Below are 22,562 nucleotides of genomic sequence, written 5' to 3'. Positions count from 1 at the left end.
ATTAAACAAATGGAGACTGTGTCCATTAAACAATTCTTTGTTTGCATTTCATCTAGAAGACCAATCACATTTTCAAGCTGTCCTCCGCTGCTTTCTGTTTGGTGCTTTGAGATCAAGTTGCAGTGAACAGTTTCTGATGTTTAAGGACCTATGTGGCATATTCATTCTAACCCCACCAGCCCCACCCCCTGTCCTCACACAGCCCCAACACCACCTGCCCTCTTTTGGGTGACTGATCTTATGCTCCTTCACCCTTACTCCGCACACACTATTTTTGGCCATTAACGTCTGGAAGAGATAGCAGCTTATATCAGATGAGTTTATCAAAGTTGTAACTGGAAGTGGTTGCTGATCAAATGTGCATTAACCACCACAAATTAGTTTTGCAGCTGTGGAGTGTACTGAAATCTCAGGATACTCCAAAGGCTATAATTACGATGTTGGGAAGAAGTTCAAAGGAGATTCGGACCATGCATGGAATGCCGTGTTTCTGGAAGGGAAGTGGCATCTCCTGGACAGTACGTGGGGAGCGGGTCACGTTAACGAGACCTGCACCAAGTTTACCCGCAAGTAAGTCACGTTCCTACTTTATCTGTTCCACATCGACAGAAGGAACAAAATAACACAACACCTACATATTTTTACTTTTAGGGCCATGGGATTGTAGTTTCCCTTCTTTTCCTGGGGTATACTAGGAGGTCTGTGTGTACTGGGAGGTCTGTGTTTACTGGGAGGTCTGTGTACTGGGAGGTGGTCCCTCTGCACTGGGAGGTCTGTGTGTGCTAGGTGGTCTGTGTGTGCTGGGTGGTCTTTGTGCATAGGAGGTCTGTGTGTACTGGGAGGTCTGTGTGTATTGAGTGGTCTGTGTGCATGGGAGGTCTATATGTACTGGGAGGTCTGTGTGTGCTGGGAGGTCTGTGTGTACTGGGTGTTCTGTGTGTACTGGGTGGTTTGTGTGTACTGTGTGCACCAACTGAAAATCTCATGAGGAGTTCATTCATTCCAGGAGACACAGGGAGCCTCAGAATGTGTATAGTTTCTCTACTGAAGACTAACTGTATCCAGAACATGTGCTGATACCACTGCAATTACATCATCTTATCAGACACTTGAGTCAGTACATGTTTACATACAAATATACTGCACTACTCTCTCTTTGAGACCATGTCCCACCTAGAGGTAGATACAGTGGTTTTCAAAATGATGAGGTGCCAAGATTGTGTGGATAGTGAGAAACTTCCACATAACAGAAACATTGGAAACCAGAGAGTATAGATTTAATGTGAGGAGTAGGTGTGTCAGAGGGAAACAGAGGAAACTTTATTTCCCATGGTGTTTGGTACGTGGACACACTGCCCAAGAAGGTGATGAAGGCAGATACTGTCAAAACATTTTAAAAGTATCTGGACAAGCACTTGAATATCCAGGGAATAGGAGGCTTCAGACCAACCCCTGGTAAATGGGGTTGGTTTAGATGGGTACTTGATGGTGGGCATGGACATGGTGGGCTGAAGGGTCTGTTTCTGTGCTCCATGACACTGTGAGTCTCTGAGCTCTATCTATCTGCATGACATTTACGGATTGAGTCTATTAACTAGCTTTTTCAGACACTAACACCTCCCTAACCGTGTTTGGGTCTCTGGCATTATAATTGTTTCTTCATCTGAAGAATGCGTGACCGACACGTGGCTCAGTTCATGACTGACCTGTATTTCCTCCTCTGTAGCTTGTTCTACACCCACTGCTTGAATAAATTTATCATGACACTTTCCTCCAGCATGTCCTGGAGTGTCCCTCGCTGGCTCAGTGTGGGGACTTCCGACCTTTCCTCCAATATACACATCCTGCAGACTCATTCCACTTCACCAGCATCCCACTTCTGTGTGTCGTGCTTGTTCAGTGGGCTCACTGCTCCCATGTTCTCGTACTGTCTGAACTGCTTCTCTTTGCCCCTTACTGACCAGGTGTTAGTATTTGAACTGTGCTTTTGATTTTGCTTCACTTGCTGTTTACCTCGTCTTTCCTCCAAGCTGGACACAAACACGTTCGGAATCTGGGTGAATCCTAAGGTGAAGGTGGCATTGTACATATTTGTGTACTGGAGTCTACGATCACGGTTTCACAGTATCACTAAACACATCGCTCTAGCTGAGCTGATGTCTTGGGTCAGTCAAGCTATGTAGTTAGATACAACTAATCTTTGACAGTAATAATGTCTATGGGCGTGGTTGTGCTGGAGAGAGTGCAGAGGAGATTCACTCAGCTGTTGCCTGGATTGGAGAACTTCAGTTATGGGAGAAATTAGATAGGCTGGGCTTGCTTTCCCTTGAGCAGAGGAAGCTGAGAGGTGACCTGATAGAGGTACGTATAAAATTATCACAGTCATGGATTGGGAACCTTGGATGACGAGAGAGATTGTGAATTTAGTTAAAAAGAGAAAGGAAGCAGATGCCAGGTTTAGGAAGCTAAAATCTTCAAACTATATCATGTTTAAACTTGGAAAAAATTAGGAGTGGTACTGTTGATTCTTCGCTTAAATTTGAAGATATTTGGAGTCCATTTATTCAATATTTTCACATGATGTAGATCCCCTTTCAATAACTTTCCAACTTAGAGGAACGGAGTTGACGATATAATATTGCTCTGTTTCTACTGAGAAATTTCAGTCCAGTCTTTTTTTTCTTTTTTTGTTTGTTTTTTTTTAAATTTTTCTGTTTAGTTTAGTTTATATTGTTTATAATTTTTCTTATTGATTTAGGTTTTTTTTCTCTTTCTTTTTTTTAATTTACATAATAAATCTTTTTATTTCCTTTCTTTTATGTTATATTCATTTACTAAGAGGTCGTTGGATCTACAGATTTTTTTATATCTTATTGTTCTTTATGATTATCTGTGCCATGATTGTTATCCAGATCTCTTTGGATTACATGTACAAACATCGATGTTATATATTAACCTGCATTAATTTGAAAACTAATAAAAAGATTGAAAAAGAAAGGAAGCTAAAATCAGACAGGGCCCTTGAGGAATATAGAGACAGCAGGCAAGAGCTCAAGCAGGGGATGAGGAAGGCCAAAAGGGGCCAAGGCAAGTTGATTAAAGAGAAACCCAAGGCATTTTATGCTTACATTAAAAACAAGAGAATAACTAGGGAGATGGTAGAGCTACTCAAGGATAAAGGAGGGAATTTATGCTTGGAGTCAGAGAGTGTGGGTAAGGTACTAAACAAGTACTTTATGTTGGTATTCATCAACAGACAGCACATGGAGGATAGCGAGATCAGTGTGAGGCATGCTAATGTATAGGGCATTTTGAGATAAAGAAAGAGGTAGTGTTGGGTCTCTTGAAGAATGTCAAGGTGGAAAAGTCCCCAGGGCCTGATGAGAAATACCCCAGGCTATTGAGAGAGGCAAGAGATGAGATTACTGGGGCCTTGACCAAGATCTTTGTGTCTTCTCTAACCACAGGTGAGATCCTGGAGGACTGGCAAGTAGTTAATGTTATTTCATTGTTCAAGAAGGAAATAGGTATAATCCTGGAAACTATAGACCAGTGAGTCTCACATCAGTGATAGGGAAGCTATGGAAGAGGATTCTTCGGAATAGGATTTATGAGCATTTGGAGAACCATGGCCTAATTAGTGACAGTCAATGTGACTTTGTGTGAGGCAGGTCATGTCTCCTGTCTTACTAACTTGATTGAGTTTTTCAAGGAGGTGATGAAGGTGATTGATGAAGGGAGAGCTGTACATGGATTTTAGTTAGGTGTTTGACAAGGTCCCCCATGGTAGGCTCATGGATGGGATCTGCGATGACTTGGCAGTTTGGATTTAGGAGACAGGGTAGTTGTGGAAGGGTGTTATTCTGGCTGGAGGTCTGTGACTTGTGGTGTTCCACAGGGATCCATACTGGGACCTCTGCTGTTTGTGATATATAGGAATAACTTGGATAAAAATATAGATGGGTGGGTTAATAAGTTTACAGATGGACAAAAATTGGTAAAGTTATGGACAGTGAAGAAGGTTGTCAAAGGATTCATCAGGATACAGATCAGTTACAGATAAGGGTGGAGAAATGGAAGATGCAGTTTAATCCGGGCAAGTGTCGGGTGTTTTACTTTTGGAGGTCAAATGTAAGGGGAAAGTATACAGTTATGGCAGGACTCTTAACAACATTGATGTAGAGAGGGATCTTGGAGTCCATCCATATCTCCCTGAAAGCGGCCATACAAGTAGATAGGGTGATAAAGAAGGCATATGGTTTGCTTGCCTTTCTTGGTCGGGACAATGAGTAATAGAGTCAGGAAGTCATGTTGCAGATATGTAAAACTTTGGTTAGGCCACACTAGGAGTACTGGGTGCAGTTCTGGTCACCCCATTACAGGAAGGATGTGGAAGCTTTGAAAAGGGTACAGAGGAGGTTTACCAGGCTGTTGCCTGGATTAGAGGGCATGTGCTATAAGGAGAGGTTGGACAGACTTGGGTTGTTTTCTCTGGAGTGTCAGAGGCCGAAGGGAGAACTGAAGTTTACAAAATTATGAGAGGCATTGACAGGGTAGACAGTCAGAATCTACTTACCAAGGTATAAATGTCCAATACTAGAGGACGTGCGTTTAAGGTGAGAGGGAGAATGTTTAAGAAAGTGCATGGGGCAAGTATTTTACAGAGAGAGAGGTAACTGCCTGGAATAGGCTGCCAGGGGGAGTGGTGGAGGCAGATACAATAGTGGCATTTAAGAGGCTTTTAGATAGACACATGAATATGCAGGAAATGGAGGGATATGCAGGCAGAAAGGATTTAGTTTAATTTGGCATTGTGTTCGGCACAGACATGGTGGGTCAAAGATCCTGTTCCTATGCTGGTCCTGTTCTATGCTCTAAATGCTTTGCCTCTTCACAGAATAGACATGTGGTGAATGGTGGCCATTGCCTTCGCAGAAAGAATTCGTTCCACTTGCACTCATGTGCGGCCTTGTCCTTGGCAGAAATTTCTCAGCATTTTCCATTGCCATTTCTATCCAGATTACATATTGGCAATCCAGGTCAAACATAAAAGCAACACAGTGGTGCAGCTGTTAGAGCCACTGCCACACAGCTCCAGAAACCTGGGTTCAATCCTGACCTTGGGTGCTGTCAGTGTGGAGTTTGCACCTTCTCCCTGCAACCACATGGGTTTTCTCTGGGTGCTCCAGCTTCCTCCCACACCCCAAAGTGTGCTGGTTGGTGGGTTAATTAGCTGCTGTAAATTGTCCCTACTGTGTAGCTGAGTGGTAGGATTGGAATATGGGAAGAACAAAATAAGATTAGCGTAGGATTAGTGTAAGTGGGTGCCTGATGGTCAGTGTGGGCCCAGTGAGCCAAAGGACTTGTTTGTGTTCTGTAAGATCTAAGGTTTTGTGTACTTCATTATTTGGGACTGAATATAGTTTTTTTTTATGATATAGTAAAACTTATTCCGCACTGCATGGTTTAAGAATTCACCAAAGGTTCAAGGTCTGGATGGATCCCTCAGTGACACCATGTAGTTGCTGTGGTCCCTCTTGCTCTGATATTCCACGTGCCTTTGTTTGCTGGTTCACCTGGCTGTGGATTGAAATGATCCTCCGGTTTCCTCCTTACTTCAGTGAACCGAACATCCTTCACTTTCTGTGGAGCTCCCACATCAGTGAGCTGCAGCAGGTCTCAGAGCCTGTCTCTGTCCATAGAGAGCTTCTTGTGCCCTCTCATGGCAATATTCAGTGCTTACAGAATTCCAATATGATCCTACTCTCCCAGAATATTACCTGCAGTCATCAAAATTTCCATCCGGTGCATGTGCACAGTGACTAACTTGTGTTCTTGACTGTACACCAGCAGGCTGCCTGCATAACCTGTCTGTGTCTGAGCCACCATTTTGTCCCATTTCTGCTGATCTGCTGGACTCAGCTTCTCGACACCATGTCCAATCCTCCTGTCTTTAACTCTCTTGCATTCTCTCTGGTTATTGACATCTCTCTACCTCTTACTTGCTGCTGCTTGAACACGTGGAAATGTTTACACTGAACCCCTAGTATCTGCTTCTGAATGACCCCCATTGAGTCATAGAGTCATAAGGGATGGAAACAGGCCCTTCGGCCCAAGTGGCCCATGCCGACCAAGATGTCTATCTGAGCTAGTCCCATTTGCTTGTGTTTGGCGCATGTCCCTCTAAACCTTTCCTGTCCAAATGTCTTTTAGTCATCATAATTGTACCCACCTCCACAGCTTCCTCTGGCAGCTCGTTCCATATACCCACCACCCTCTGTGTGAAAAACCTTCCCCACATGTCACCTTTAAATCTTCCCCCTCTTACCTTAAACCTGTGCTCTTCAGATTTAGTTTTAGACTCCCCTATCATTGCTCCGAGACTAATGTATCTTCAAATTGCTGTTTCCAATCCAATTTAGTTAAATCTCTTCTCCATCTAGAAAAATTGATTTTATGGCTGTTTAGAATCTTTACTTCTATTTTATCTTTGTCCTCTTCCATAACGATGCTAGATCTGAGTGTATTATGATCACTGCAACAAAAGTGCTCTGCAGTGATACTCCTTCCATCTGTCCAGCTTCATTCCCTGAAAATAAATACAGAATTGACCACCCCCTCCACAGCTTTTGTTGGGCCTGCTACATATTGCATAAAAACATTCTCCTGGATACAGTTTAGGAATTCTGTGCCTTTAATACCTTTCTCACAGATTATCGCAGTTAGTCTTTAGAATAATTGAAATTCCCACAATTCCATCTTCGTATTTATGCACTTGTCAGAAATTTGCCTTTAGATTTGCCGATCTAGTTTCCTCAGGCGATTGGGAAATCTACAGTACATTCCCAATGAGGAGATTGTCCCTCTTTTGTTCTGTAGTTCATCCCACACAGCCTCATTTGATGATGCTTATTCATAACCATCCTTACAGCCAAGATTGTTTCTTGAACCAATATTGCCAATTACCCCTTTACCTTTTTACCCTGTCTCTTGCTCCCAGTCCAGCCTCTCTCAGCCAGTTTGTCGAACTCAGTTTCCCTCTTGTAAAGTTAATGCTGATTGACGGCCTTCCAATTTTCCAAATGTCCTCTTACTGCTTCCTTAGTAATGGACTCCAGCATTTTGCTAATGACAGGTTTTCATTTCCCTGACCTGTATTTTCCTACTTTCTCACTCCCTTCAAGTACTCCCTTGCATTTTCCAATTTACTGGGATCTTGATTAAGAACCAAGAACATAAGAAATTGGACCTGCTCCACCATTCAACAAGGTCATGGCTGATCTTTTACCTCAGTATCATTTTCCTGACCCCAAACCCGCGGAGATTTGGAAATCATGAACAAATTCAGTTTCTGAGCCTCCACAACCCTCCTAGGTAACGAATTCCAATGATTAACTATCCTCTGGATGAAGAATTTTCTCCTTATCTCAGTCCCCTTCTGACAGTGTGACCCTGATCTTAGACTACCCCTGGCCAGGAGAAACATCCTCCCTGTATCCAGCTTGTCAAGCCCTGATAAAGTTTCCACAACCAACGCAACTACTATCTCTGCAGCCACATCTTATAAGACCACAGGATTCAGGCCAGCAGGTCCGAGGGACTTGTTAGCCTTTAGTCCCTAGTTTGCAGAATAGTTCTACTTTAGTGTAAGGCAAAACTAAGGAATTTATGTGAGATATCGAAGAGCTCAGTGCTACAGAAAGCTGAGATGCATAGATGAAGGTCAAGAAGGAAATGAAAAGGAAATAAGGGAAGGAAAAAGAAGCAGTGAGAAACACATTTGCAAGTAAACTCATGATATAGAAATACATGAAAGACAAGGAAGAGCAGGGCTTGACAAAAATCAAGAAGTCAGCAGAGACAGAGCATCTGTCTTCACAAAGTATGGACTGCCTCCAATGCTGCTGAGTGAAGAGGTGAGTGAATTGGTGAAAGAGTTATACAAAGCAAGAGAGGGAATAAAAGGAGGATTGAAAATATTCCAGGCTGTTAAGAGGTCGGAGGCCGTGGAGGCGTTGGCCTGTGTTTTGAAATGTTTTCTGACTGCCGATGTACTGGAAGGTGGCTCATCTGGTACTTAGTATAAAAAGGGAGAAAGGGTTTGATTGAGGAACTACAGACCAGTCAGCCTAACATCACTGCTGTGCAAAGGTTCTGAGGGACAGTACTAATCATCAGTGGAAAGGCACAGATTAACCAGGGATTAGGGACAGTTAAAATGGGCTTGTTAAGAGAAGGTCATGTTTGATTAACTTGAATGAATTTTGGGGGATATAACAACGGTTGATAAGGGGAGTGCATTTGACACAGACGCATGGATTTTAACATAAACTGATTAAAAAAATAAACTCCAAAATGCTGGAAACTCTCAACAGGTGAGTGAACTGAGAAGCAAAGTTAATATTTCAAGTTGACAGCCTTCACCAGCATTTTCTGAGTTCAGACTTCCAGCATCTGCAGGTTTTCAACGAATAAACAACTTTAAGATTGAAGGGTAATGCCAGGTTGGATCCAACAAAGGGTGGATGAGTGTTTACTGGAGGGGTCAGCCTTTTACTTTATGTGTTGCACATCAATTACTTAAATGTGGGAGTATGATTGAGTATTTGGTGTGTGAGGAAGAAACATTTCACAAGTGGGGCAGAATATGGGATTCGGGTGTGTGGAGCTCACCACTGCAAGGAATGCCCTGGTCATATGTAACATAATCGCGGATGAGCACAGGTATGCTGGATAATTTGTTTTAGGCTGGGGGTGGCTAAGGGTCTCATTCCACAATGTAAGTTTATATGATTACAGCCCCCACCCTAAGGAGGTACCCACTCAGTGTCCCTACTACTTTCACTGCTTCTTCCAAGTGTTGTTCAACATGGAGGGGGTGATGATTCACCAGCCGAGGGATAGTATTAACAGGAGCAGCAGGATGCTTCCTTACCCAGGCCCAACCATGCAAGGAAACATCGCATTGTATTGGCATCTGAGCCTATGAATTATACCAGAATAAAAATCAAAAGCAGAAATTGAAACAGAACAAATCAAAAACAGAAATGGAAGCACTCAGCAGGTCAGGCAGCATCTGTGGGATGAGAAACAGGTAATATTTCAGTTCCGAGACCCTTCATCAGAATTGACCTGACCTGTTGAGTATTTCCCGCATTTTCAGTTTTTATAATTGTGCTGGAGAATTTTGTTTTCCTTCCACAATGATGAAGGTGAAGTGTTTATTAATAGAGGATGTGGTCTCATTTGTACTGGAGACAGAATTGACTAGAGAAACAGACAAAATGCTGAAGGAACTCAGTGGGTCAGGCAGCATCTATGGAGGGAAACGGACAGTTGACATTTCCCTCCATAGATGCTGCTTGACCCACTGAGTTCCTCCAGCATTTTGAGTGTTGCTCCAGATTTCTGGCATCTGCAGTCTCTCTTGTCAACAGAATTGACTGGGGAAGCTCACACAGACATTCTAAACCAACCACACTGCAAAATGAACTGGTGCCATTTTGCCAGCTTCTCAGGGATTTAATTCACATCATACAAAGACACCCTGCCTTTCTTTTACAGGTACGTTGAATTTTATTTCTTCACACATCCATCACTTTTCATCAATAATCATTTCCCCATGGAAGAAAAGTGGCAGCTGATTTCTCCAAGGATTTCCCTCAAGATATTTGAAAATATGGTGTTCAGAACTGGTGAATTTTTTAATATGGGTCTGACATACATCCACCCAGATGTGCAGGTGATATCCACAGGTACAGTGAGACAATATGATCATTTTAAAGTTCTCCATGTTGGTTAGTTTGAACAAGAAATCATTGTAGAGTAAAGGTGAATGAGAAAGGGAGAGAGACCAAGAGAGTGCAAAAGAAAGAGCCAGAGACACAGAGACGGGTAAGTTACTGGAGGCGGTTCTGAGAGACAGGATCTATCTGCGTTTGGAAAGGCGAGGACTGATCAGGGATAGACAGCATGATTTTGTGTGTGGGAAATTGTGACTCACAAACTGATTGAGTTTTTGAAGAGGTGACCAAGAGGATTGATGAGGGTGGGACAGTAGACGTTGTCTACACGGACTTTAGTAAGGCTTTTGACAAGGTCCCACATGGTAGGCTCATCCAGAAGGTTGGGTCACATTGGATCCAGGGTGGACTAGCCAGTTGGATACAGAATTGGCTTGGTGAAAGGGGAAAGAGGGTGGTCGTGGACGGTTGTTTTTCAGACTGGAAGCGTATGACCTGTGCTGCAGAGCACGGTGCTGGGTCCACTGTCATTTGTCATATATGTTAATAATTTGGATGACAATGTTAACACGGTCAGTAAGTTTGTGGATGGCACCAACATTGGTGGTGTGGTGGACAGGAAAGAAAGTTGTCTAAGGTTACAACAGGATCTAGATCAACTGGGAAAGTGGGCAAAGGAATGGTCGACGCAATTTAACTCAGACAAGTGTTAAGTGATGCATAATGGGAAGTTAAACCAGGGCAGGATATACAGAGTGAATGGCAGGGCCCTGGAGAGTGTTGTAGAACACAGAACAGTACAGCACAGGAACAGGCCCTTCGGCCCACAATGTCTGCACCAAATATGATGCCGAATTAAACTAAATCTCTTTTGCCTGTACATGATCCATATCCCTCCATTCCTTGGATATTCATGTGTCTGTCTAACAGCCTCTTAAACTCCACTATTGTATCTGCTTCTACCACTACCAGTGGCAGCCTGTTCCAGGCACCCACCATTCTCTGTGTAAAAACACCTGTCCTTTAAAATGGTCTCCTTTCCCAGGGTTGGGAAGTCTAAAACTAGAGGACACAGGTTTAAGGTGAGAGGGGAAAGATTTAAAAACAAGGTGAGGGGCAAGGTTTTCACTGAGGATGGTGGGTAAGTGGAACAAGCTGTCAGAAGAAGTAGTAGAGGCAGGTACAAATACATAATTCAAAAGACGTTTGGACAGATACATGTATAGGAAAGGTTTAGAGGGATATGAGCCAATGTGGGCAAATAGGACTAGCTCACAAAGGCAACTTGGTCGGCATGGATGAGTTGGGCCGAAGGGCCTGTTTACTGTGCTGTATAACTATGACTCTATGACTCCATAAGACACAGTAACACAGAGACTGGGGCCATGGAGACAGGGATGCAGGGACATAGAGTCAGCGAGACAGAGACACAGGGGCACAAAGGCACAGAGATGCAGGGTCACAAAGATACAAAGAAGTGGAGACAGAGGGACACCTAGAAACAGGGACAGGGAGACACGGACAGAGAAGCAGAGGCACAGAGAGACTGTACATTGTTCATGTGAGAGCAAGAGAGTGAACTTGTGAGTATGAGAGATATGGAACAGGTAGAAAGAAAGGGGGGAGGGGACAGAAAGAGAGAAAATCAAAGAAATATAGGATGAAGAAACTGTGTGAATCAGTAGCTACCCAAAAGATTAGATAGGTAGATACCTAGGACCTGTCTCTTCTGGGATGGGCCTTGTAGATGGGTCAGTGAAAGAATATTCTGGTTAGAGATTACTTTTTAAAATATTTGGTTATTAATCCCCTCTCCAGCTGATAAAGAGCTGCGAATAAAACAGCCCTTATAGAACATCGATGGCATTTATAAACACATGGGAAATAGGTTTATTATTGTCACATGCACCGAGGTACAGTGAAAACTTGTCTTGCATACCATTCATGCAGATCAATTCATTACAACAGTGCATTGAGGTAGTACAAGGTAAAACAATAACGGAGTGTAGAATAAAGTGATCACAGCTACAGAGAAAGTGCAGTGCAGGTAGACAGTAAGGTGCAAGGTCACAACAAGGTAGACTGTGAGGTCAAGAGTCCATCTTATCATAACAAGGAACCATTCAATCGTCTTTTAACAGCGGGATAGAAGCTGTCCTTGAGCTTGGTGGTACGTGCTTTCAGGCTTTTATATCTTCTGCCCGATGGGAGGGGCGAGAAGGGATAATGTCTGGGGTGGGTGGGAGTGTTTCAATGTACATGTGATTAATAAATAAATATTATTATTATATTATTATCTTTGATTATGCTGGCTGCTTTACCAAGGCAGCGAGTAGTATAGACAGAGTCCATGGAGGGGAGGCTGGTTTCCATGATGTGCTGGGCTGTGTCCACAACTCTCTGCAGTTTCTTGCTGTCTCAGACAGAGCAGTTGTAATACCAAGCTGTGATGCATTGGGATAGGATGCTTTCTCTGGTGCAATGATAAAAATTGGTGAGGGTCAAAGGGGACATGCCAAAATTCTTGAGCCTCCTGAGGAAATAGAGGTGCTGGTGAGCTTTCTTGGCCATTGTGTCAACGTTATTGGACCAGGACAGGCTATTGGTGATGTTCACTCCTAGAAACTTGATTGGTGAGGGTCAAAGGGGACATGCCAATAAGGAAGAAGAAGTGCTGGTGAGCTTTTCATGGCTGTGGTGTCTACATTGTTGGACCAGGACAGGCTATTGGTGATGTTTACTCCAAGGAACTTAAAGCTTTCAACCCTCTCGACTACAGAACTGTTGACGTAAACAGAAGTGTGTGCACCACCTCCCCCCCCCCACCCCCCACTTTCCTGAATTCAATGACCAGCTCTTTGTTTGGCGAACATTGAGGGAAAGGTTGTCATCATGACACCATGTCACTAGGTTCTCTATCTCCTTCCTGTACTCCAACTCATCATTATTTCAGATACAGCCCATTATGGTGGTATCATCTGCAAACTTGTAGATGGAGTTAGAGCAGAATCTGGCCATGCAGACGTGAATGTATAGGGAGTAGAGTAGAGGGCTGAGGACGCAGCCTTGTGGGACGCCAGTGTTGAGAATAATCATGCGGAGGTGTTGCTGCTTATCTTCACTGATTGCGGTCTGTTGGTCAGGAAGTTAAGGATTCAGTTGCAGAGGGAGGTGTTGAGACCCAGGTCTCAAAGTTTGGTGATGAGTTTGCTTGGAATTATAGTACTGAAGGCGGAGCTGTAGTCAATAAACAATAGTCTAACATAGGTGTATTTACTGTCCAGATACTCCAGAGATGAGTGTAGAGCCAGAGAGAAGGCATCTGCCATAGACCTGTTTCCGTGGTAGGCAAATTGCAGTGGCTCGAGGTTGTCTGAGAGGCTGGAGTTGACGCATGCCATGACCAGCCTCTCAAAGCACTTCAGGACGGTGGATGTCAGAGCCAGTGGACGGTAGTCATTAAGGCAGGTTACCTTGTTTTTCTTAGGTACAAGGATGATAGAGATCTTCTTAAAGCAGGTGAGAACCTCACATTGAGGTAGGGGGAGGTTAAGTATGTCTGCAGGTACCCCTGCTAGCTGATCTGCTCAGGATCTAAGGACAAGGCCAGGGACGTCATCCGGGCCAGTTGCTTTCTGTGGGTTCACTCTCTGAAAGGCTGATCTTATGTCCACAATTGCGAATGTGGATTTAGGTGCTGACAGGGTGGGTGGTGACGTTCCAATCCCCTTCTGTTGAAGACGTGCATTCAATGCATTAAGCTCATCGGGAAGCGATGCTCTGTTGTCGGTGATGCTGCCCGACTTCGTTTTATAGCCCGTTATAGCATGTCAGCCCTGCCACAAGTGACAGCTGTTCTGGGACTCAATTTTGGACTCATATTGTCTCTTGGCATCCCTGATAGCTTTTCGGAGGTCGTATCTCAATTTCTTACATAGGTCAGGGTTACCTGATTTGAACAGTGCAGACCTGGACTTCAGCAAGGAGTGGATATCCTGGTTCATCCATGGTTTCCGGTTTGGGAACACCCAGATTGACCTCTTTTTGGTACACAGTCCTCTACACACTTGCTGATAACATCCGTGTCAGTTGTAACGTTCTCATCTAGGTTGGCTGCTGAGTCTTTGAACCTGGACCAGTCAAAGCAGTTGTGCGGAAGCTCATCTATTTCCTCAGACAAGCAGTGTATGACTTTCTGTACTAGATCCTCACATTTCAGCTTCTGTTTGGTTGGAAGTCCTTTCTCCATTCACACTTCAGGAATGGTGTTTTTAAGCAAAAGTAACAGTGGAGGCTTCCCACCGTTTAACGCAGCACTTTCTTCGGGGAAGATTCCTTCGAAGGCACAAATATTACATATTACATCTGTACAAGCAATTCAAAAAATTCATCAGAAGCACAAATCCAAATTCCGTTGCACCAAAAATTTGAGCATCATGTTTTAGCCTGTTTACAATAGACAAATTCAAGACATTTTTCTGTGGTTTGCAAGGAGGGGCTGAGGGTGCACAAGATTTCAGTGAAAGTTTTGCAGACTTAACAGAGAAGATTAAGGAAGCTCAGGGAGAAACGTTAAGTTATGCTGCTATTTCAGTGCCAGTTTTCAGGAAAAACGAGCCCACAAGCTATGTAAACACTCCCCACCTGTACACCACACTGAATGACAATCTGAGAACGGAAAAAGACTGCCCTTCTAGAGCACCTTTCCCAACGGAATGATGTCCCAAAGCCTTTAAGGGATTTGTTACTGTTATAACGTAGGAAACACAGCTGCCAATTTATGCAGAAGCAGAAGTGAAATAAATGACCAGAATATCAAAGTGATGTTAATGGAGGAAAAAAAATATTACACAGGACACAGGGGAGTGGGGGAGTGGGGGGAGAGGGGAGTTCTTCATAACACTGCCATGGTATGTTTCATGTCAGGACATTGAGTATAGAAGTTGGGATGTTATCTTGCAGTTGAACATGATGTTGGTGAGGTTGTACCTGGAATATTGTGTACAGTTTCTGTCACCCTGTTATTGGAAAGATATCAAACTGGAAAGAGTGCAAAGAAGATTTATGAGAATGTCACCAGGACTCAAGGGCCTGAGTTATACGGAGAGGTTGGGCAGGTTAGGACTTTATTCCTTGGAGTGTTTGAGAATGAGGGAAGAATTTAGAGAGATTTATAAAATCATGAGGAGAATAGATAGAATGAATGCATGCTGGCTTTTTCTCACAGAAAGGGAATCAAGAACTAGAGGGCATGGGTTTAATGTAAGAAGGGAAAGATTCAATAAGAATCTGGGGGGCAACTTCTTCACCTGGTGAAGTGTATATGGAACGAGCTGCCAGAGGAAGTTGAAGAGGCAGGTAACATAACAACATTTAAAAGACAATTGGACAGGTACATGGATAGGAAAGATTTAGAGGGATATGGGCCAAATGCAGGCAAGTGGAACTGACTTGGACAGACATCTTGGGTGACAAGGACCAGTTGGACCAACGGGCCTGCTTCTGTACTGTATATCAATACTGTATGTTCTGAGAAGGGAGTCAAAGCCTTGGTGTTTCATCCAAGAGACTGTTTTCTTTTCTCACATCTTTTCCAAGAACACTTTGGGAGGTTAGAGAAGAAATTGCAGGAGCCCTGGCTAAGAGATTTGCATCATCGTTAGCCACGGGTGAGGTACTGGTAGACTGGAGGGTGGCTAATCTTGTGCCTTTATTTAAGAAGGGTGGCAAAAAAACCCTGGGAACTATAGAATAATAATCTGTGGTAGGTAAGTTACTGGAGAGGATTCTGAGGGATAAGATGTGCGTACATCTGGAAAGATGGGTTGTTTAGGGTTAGTCAGCATGGTTTTGTGCATGGGAAATCATGTCTTACAAACTTGATTGAGTTTTTTGATAATGTGACCATGATAGTCAATGAGGGCAGGGCAGTAGACATGGTTTATATGGACTTCATTAAGGCCTTTGATAAGGTTCCACATGGTCAGCTGCTCTGGAAGGTTAGATCGCATGGAATCCAGGGAGATCTGGTTAATTGAGCACACAATTGACTTGATGGTAGGAAGCAGAAGGTTGTTTCTTAGACTGAAGATCCATGACTAGTTGTGTGCCTCAGGGGTCGGTCCTAGGTCCATTGCTATTTGTCATCTATATCAACAATTTGGATGAGAATGTGCAAGGCATCGTTAGTAAGGTTGCAGATGACACTAAAGTAGGTGATATCGCCGACAGTGAAGAAGGTTATCAAGGATTACAGTGGGATCTTGATCAGCTGAGTAAGTAGGCCAAGGATTGGAGTTTGATTTATATAAGTGTGAGGTGTTGCATTTTGGAACGTCAAATCAAGGTAGAGCTTTTACAGTGAACAGTAGGGCCCTGGGGACTGTTGTAGAACAGAGGAATCTTGGAGTTCAGGTACATGGTTCACTGAAAGTGGAGTCTTTGGTAGACAGGATGGTGAAAACGGCTTTTGGCACACTGGCCGTCATCAGCCAGGGCACTGAGCATAGAAGCTAGGAGGTCATGGTGTGGTTGTACAGGACACTAGTGAGGCAACATTTGGTGTATCGTGTTCAGTTTTGGTCACCATGCTATAGGAAAAATGTTATTAAACTGGCAAGAGTGCAGAAAAGATTTACAAAGATGTTGCCAGGACTTGAGGGACTGATTTATAGGGAGAGATTGGACAGGCTTGGACTTTATTCCTTGGAGTGTAGGAGACTGAGAGGTGATCTTATAGAGGTGTATAAAATCATGAGGGACATAGATAAGGTGAATGCATTCTGTCTTCTTCCCAGGGTTGGGGAATCTTAGAGGTCATAGGTTTAAAGTGAGACGCCTTGTGACGATGCTTTGCACATTCTCATCCAAATTGTTGATATAGATGACAAACAGCAATGGGCCTAGGACTGACCCCTGAGGCACACAACTAGTCATGGAACTCACCCTACCTGTGCACATGACAATAAACACGATTTGATTTAACCTGCCTACCACTTTACTCAAAACCCACCAGAAAGGCAAGAGGGGTCATCGGTGCAGACATGTTTAACTAATTTTAACTCATTTCAAACAGTAAACGGAAGAGTGATCATCAACGTGGAAGGGCACTCCCCAACCTTGTTCATGTACAGCCTGGACGACAGGAAGGACTGTGCGATCATAACCCTGACCAGGTACGGCATGAAGCTGGAGGTCCTGCCCCAGAAGACAGGAGACCACAAGTTAAAGGTGTACGCTAAACTGTGGGACTCCGAAGAGGAGACGTACTCTTTCATTTGTTCCTATTTAGTTAAATGCGAGTCGGTGGATGAAAACTTCAAGCTGCCGAAGGCGTTTCACAACCCGATGGGTCCCAGCTGGCTCACGGAGACCAAAGGTCTGCTCCAGCCTTCACACCCCGAGCCCCTCATCTACTGCAACGATGGCCAGTGCGCTGTGCGCTTTCTGGTGAACAAGGAGCTGAGCTTCGCCAGCAAGCTCTCCTGCGATGAGGTCAAGCTGTCAGATGAGGTCATGAGGAACCATGTCTTCAAAACCCAATTCGGCAATTGGGTGGAGTTCAAGATCCAACTCCCCCAGTCCGGCCTCTATGTGTTTGCAATCTTTGCCAAGGACAAGGCGAGCCGCAGCCCCACACATGACCACGTCTGCGAATATTTAATCTCCTGTGCCAACCGCAATGTCCACTGGCCGGGCTTCCCCAAGATCTTCAGCTCCTGGACGGACGGGTGTGAACTGGTGGAGCCTCTGTCTGGCACCCTACCCCCAAACCAGATGGTCAAGTTCAAGCTCAAAATCCCCCATGTCAGGAAAGTTCAGGTGTATGGGAAGGGACCGTGCCCACTCAACATGAGCAAAGACGGCTACTGGGAGGGCGTCTGCAACACCGAGGACGTCAAGCACCTCAACGTGGGGGTGTCGGACAAAATGTTTGACAACAAGATTACATTTGCCCTTCAGTATGAAGTGAGAGGCACATAACATTGAGTGGCGTTACAACGGTGCTGACAGTTACCATCAGTGGCAAAAGCGAGGCCGGTTGGAATAAAAAAATTAAAAATATTAGTCTGTCTGAAGGTAATGAATATGTTTAGTGGTGTGGTCTCCCCTTCACTGAAACTTTACGGGGTACTACAGCTGACTGGAGACTACATTCAAGCTCTTCATTTAACATCTGGACCCTCAAAAAAGAAAGAATTAGAAATTGAATTTGCCTTTTATGTCTTCAGAATATCCAAAGATATTTCAGAGCTAATAAATTACTTTTGAAATGTTTTATAATGTTGTGGTGTGGAGAACAATGCGGCCAATTAACGTAAGTGAGAGTTTGCCCTTGGCGTGTTGAAGCTGCCCGAGGGAGTTCAGGGGTTGGTCACTGAGGTCCCGTGAGGAGATACTCGGACTGGTGACCAAGAAACGGAGCATCGTAAACCAGCGGAGAGAGGCTTGGGGAGGGAAGTTGAGCAAGGCAAGGGTCAGGACCGGAGGAGCACAGGAACAAGGCCACATAGGGAACATTTAAATCAGGACAGTGGGGGAACAGGAAGGTGAGGGATGGTGAGGAAGAGGAGAGTGAGAGGTGGTGGGGGACGGGAGGGTAAGGGAGTGACAGTAGGGGTACAGGAAGGTGAAGGGTGGTGGGGAAGAAGAGGGTGAGGGTGGTGGAGGACAGGAGGACGGGTTGGGGGGTGGTGTGGTGGGGACGGGGTAACACACTGGGAAGTCAAGCAGCAAGGGATGAGATGATCCCTACGTGAAGAGCACACGGCGAGAACCCACCAGGAGGAGGATGGAACTGCAGACAGCAGAGGAAACAAAAACATAGAGCGGGTGACCAAACCGGGGGCAGGTTGTGTGAGGGAAGGGCAACACATGGTGGGCAGGATGGAGGGAACAGCAAAGCTGTGAATGGTGTCCAGCCTCAGAGACAGGGCGAAGGGAGGGATGGAGACGGCAGAGGAAGGGATGGGGAGAGAGGGCGGAGGGAGGGATGGAGTGAGAGGGCGGAGGGATGAGTAGAGAGGGCAGAGGGAGGGATGGTGAGTGGGCGGAGGGAGGGCTGGACACAGTGAATGGAGAAGGGAGTGGATTGGTGGAGCAAGGACAAGCGCTAGGCACAGTTTCAGCGATCAACCTCGTGAGCTGTCTGGGCGTGCACTGAGATTGCTCTGCGGCTGTAATAGGAAATTTATCGGCAGCACGGGCGGAGCATCAGTTGGTGGAACCCTTGACTTGGGAAGGATCTGGTTTCTGCACTCTGACCAGAGGTTTGTGGCTGTTAGACTTCCTGGTGACCTCAGAATGACTTCCAGATCAGTCACTTTTAACTGGAGGGGACCCTGGACTTGCTGTCCTGTGGAGGTTCTTAGAGACCCCTGGTGAGACAGCATGGTCTTCATCCATAGTCAGACCCAGGATAATCATGACAAGAATTCCTCACCCCCCTCACTCCCACCCCACTCTGAACAGACCCCTCAATGCCTTCTGCTGCCTGATTGCCTTCAGCTGTCCAATCTATGACCCTGCCCCTTTGCCATCCCCCACCACCTCCATCAACTGGGCTGCCATTCCGAAACCCTATGCCCTGCCGGAGACCCCGTGCCCCCGCCACTGTTGGCCACATTGACACCCCCCCCCCTCCTGTCCCTGGTGCTTCTTGTCCCCATCCTTTTCCCCAGCTCTGCTGCTGACCCTTCTCCCTCAGTATCTGCCAACATCCAATGGCCCAGTGACTTGTAACCAAGGGCTCGGTGGAAGTGAATGTTGATGCATTGGGATGCCACTGGTCACTGCCCCAACACATTAACCCCTCTCCACCCACTGACAGCACTGCCGGGTGCACTGCAACTACGAGGCACGTGTTCAGAAGACCCAGGGCTGCTGCACTAACATGTGCACTGGCAGTACTTCACCAGCTCCTCCTCCTCTGACATCCCATCCAATTGCAACACCCACAGTGCACCCACTGTGGGCAGTGCAGTGGTGCAGCTAGCAGAGCTGCTGCCTCATAGCTCCAGCAACACAGGTTTAATCCTCACCTCGGATACTGTCTGTGTGGAGTTCCATGTTCTCTCTCCCACATCCCAAAGATGTGCAGGTGGGTAGAAATTAGCCATTGTACATTGTCCTTAGTGTGTACGTGAGTGGTAGAATCTGGTCGAGTTTGTGAGGAAAAAAATGGGATTAATGTAGGATTAGTGTAATGGGTAGTTGGTGGTCAGCACAGACTCAGTGGGCTAAAGGGCCTGTTTCTGTGGCGTACTTCCCTACGGTTCTGTCATGTGCTCTGCGTGTGATTCAGTAATGGATCTTCCCTCAGTATATGATCCTGTTAAATGATGCAGTGCCTACGCATCACCCTATGGTGTCAGGTCTTGGGAGTATATGGTCACCAGTGACCACCTGTCAAACCAACAGCGAGGGCTTTTTCAGATGCTGCAACTTTCTGACCTTTTTGTTGTGATGCACACCATGTATTCATGATGTCACAAGATCACAAGATCACAAGACAAAGGAGTAGAAGTAGGCCATTCGGCCCATCGAGTCTGCTCCATGAGCTAAACTAAAACTATTCCTATCTAGCCCCAATTTCCAGCCTTATCCCCATATCCCTTGATACCCATCAATCTCATTCTTAAACGCCCTCAATGATCAGGCCTCCACAGCTGTACATGGCAAAGAATTCCATAATTTCACTACCCTCTGGCTAAAGAACTTTCTCCTCATTTCTGTTTTAAACTGGTACCCTCTAATTCTAAGATTGTGCCCTCTCGTCCTGGACTCACCCACCAAGGGAAACAGCTTAGCCACATCTACTCTGTCCAGTCCTTTCAACATTCTAAATGTTTCTATGAGGTTCCCTCTCATTCTTCTGTACTCCATTGAGTACAGTCCAAGAGCCGACAAACGTTCATCATAAGTAAGCCCTTTCATTCCAGGAATCATCCCCGTAAATCTTTTCTGAACCTACTCCAACATCAGTACATCTTTCCTAAGATAAGGGGCCCAAAACTGCACACAGTACTCCAAATGAGACCTCACCAGTGCCCCATAGAGCCTCATCAACACTTCCTTACTTTTATACTTTATACCTCTCAAAATGAATGCCAACATAGCATTCGCTTTCTTTACCGCCGATCCGACCTGGTAGTTAACCTTTAGGTTATCCTGCACAAGTACCACCAAGTCCCTTTGTACTTCTGTACTTTGAATTTTCTCCCCATCTAGATAATAATCTGCCCGTTTCTTTGTTTTTCCAAAGTGTACAATGGCACATTTCTCAACATTGAATCTCATCTGCCATTTCTTTGCCCATACTCCTAAACTATCTAAGTCTCTCTACAACCTTCCTGTTTCTTCAATAATCCCTACTCCTCCACCTATCTTGGTGTCGTCTGCAAACTTAGCCACAAAACCATTTACTCCATCATCCAAATCATTAATGTACAAGGTAAAAAGAAGTAGCCCAAACACCGACCCCTGCGGAACACCACTAGTAACTGGTAACCAACCAGAGCAGAATCCCTTTATTCCCACCCTTTGCTTTCTGCCTACCAGCCAATGCTCCACCCATTCCAATATCCTACGTGTAATTCCATGAGCTCTCATCTTATTAATCAGCCTCTTGTGCAGCACCTTGTCAAAGGCCTTTTGAAAGTCTAAATACACAACATTCACAGCCTCTCCCTTATCCACCCTACCTGAGATTTCCTCAAGAAACTCCAATAGGTTGGTCAGGCAGGATCTTCCCTTCACGAAACCATGCTGGCTTGGGCCTATCTTGCCTTGCACCTCTGGGTATTCCATAACTTCATCCTTGAGGATCAATTCCAATAACTTTTCCACCACCGATGTCAGACTAATAGGTCTGTAATTTCCTTTATGCTGCCTCCCACCTTTCTTATACAGCGGAACTACATTTGTGACCTTCCAGTCCTCCGGAACCATGCCGGAGTCTATTGATTCCTGGAAAATTATCACTAATGCCTCCTCAATCTCTGAAGCCACCTCTTTCAGAACCCGGGTGCACCTCAGCTGGTCTGGGAGACTTATCTGTCTTTAGTCCATTTAGCTTCCTGAGCATGTTCTCTCTAGTAATCTTAACTGAATTCAGTTCTATCCCCTGAGACCCCTGACTATCCGGTATATTGCTGATGTCCTCCACAGTGAAGATCAATGCAAAATACTCATTTAGTTCCTCTGCCATCTCTCTGTTATCCATTATAATCTCTCCCGCACCGTTTTCAATTGGTCCTATATCAACCCGTGCCTCTCTTTTACTCTTCATATGTTTAAAAAAAACTTAGTATCTCTTTGAATGTTATCTGCCAACTTCCTTTCATAATTCATCTTTTCTTTCCTAATGACCCTCTTAGTTTCTTTCTGTAAGTTTTTAAAAGTTTCCCAGTCTTCTGTTTTCCCACTAACTTTTGCTTCCTTGTATGCCCTCCCTTTTGCTTTTATTTTAGCCTTAACCTCTCTCGTTATCCACATTTGTGCCATTTTTCCATTCATAACCTTCTTTTTTCTTGGAATATATCTATCCTGCATTTTCCTTATTTCTTGTAGAAATTCCGTTCTGCTCTGCTGTCCCTCCAACTAGCTTACTTTTCCAATCAATTTGAGCTAGTTCCTCTTTTATGTCACTGTAATTTCCTTGGAAGCCTGGCCCCGATTCCCACATCGCGACACGGACAGGTCCCGACCCGTATGCCGACTTCCCTCCAAGACTGTAAGTTTGTCTTCGTCAGGAGGGGTGCGCACCGATCACCGCTGCAACGGCCATACGAAGGGCCATTCCGGGTTGTCAGGAACAAT

The 22,562-nt window shown here is 45.0% G+C and overlaps 1 protein-coding gene across 1 annotated transcript in view; it reads left to right on the top strand.

Moving 5' to 3' along the window:
• The window catches only part of ky (kyphoscoliosis peptidase), a 48,048-nt gene extending 30,322 nt beyond the window's left edge, over nucleotides 1-17,726 (top strand). Inside the window, exons 5-7 of the mRNA XM_052017695.1 lie at nucleotides 382-570; nucleotides 9,565-9,755; nucleotides 16,819-17,726. Coding sequence (XP_051873655.1) covers nucleotides 382-570; nucleotides 9,565-9,755; nucleotides 16,819-17,726 — 1,288 coding nt within the window. The remainder of the gene's footprint in view (nucleotides 1-381; nucleotides 571-9,564; nucleotides 9,756-16,818) is intronic.
• Nucleotides 17,727-22,562: the final 4,836 nt, after the last annotated feature.

Source organism: Pristis pectinata, chromosome 6 (assembly GCF_009764475.1).
Source record: "Pristis pectinata isolate sPriPec2 chromosome 6, sPriPec2.1.pri, whole genome shotgun sequence".
NCBI lineage: Eukaryota > Metazoa > Chordata > Chondrichthyes > Rhinopristiformes > Pristidae > Pristis > Pristis pectinata.
The sequence above is the reverse complement of the archived record's forward strand: the minus strand, read 5'-3'. Positions and strand labels throughout refer to the sequence as shown.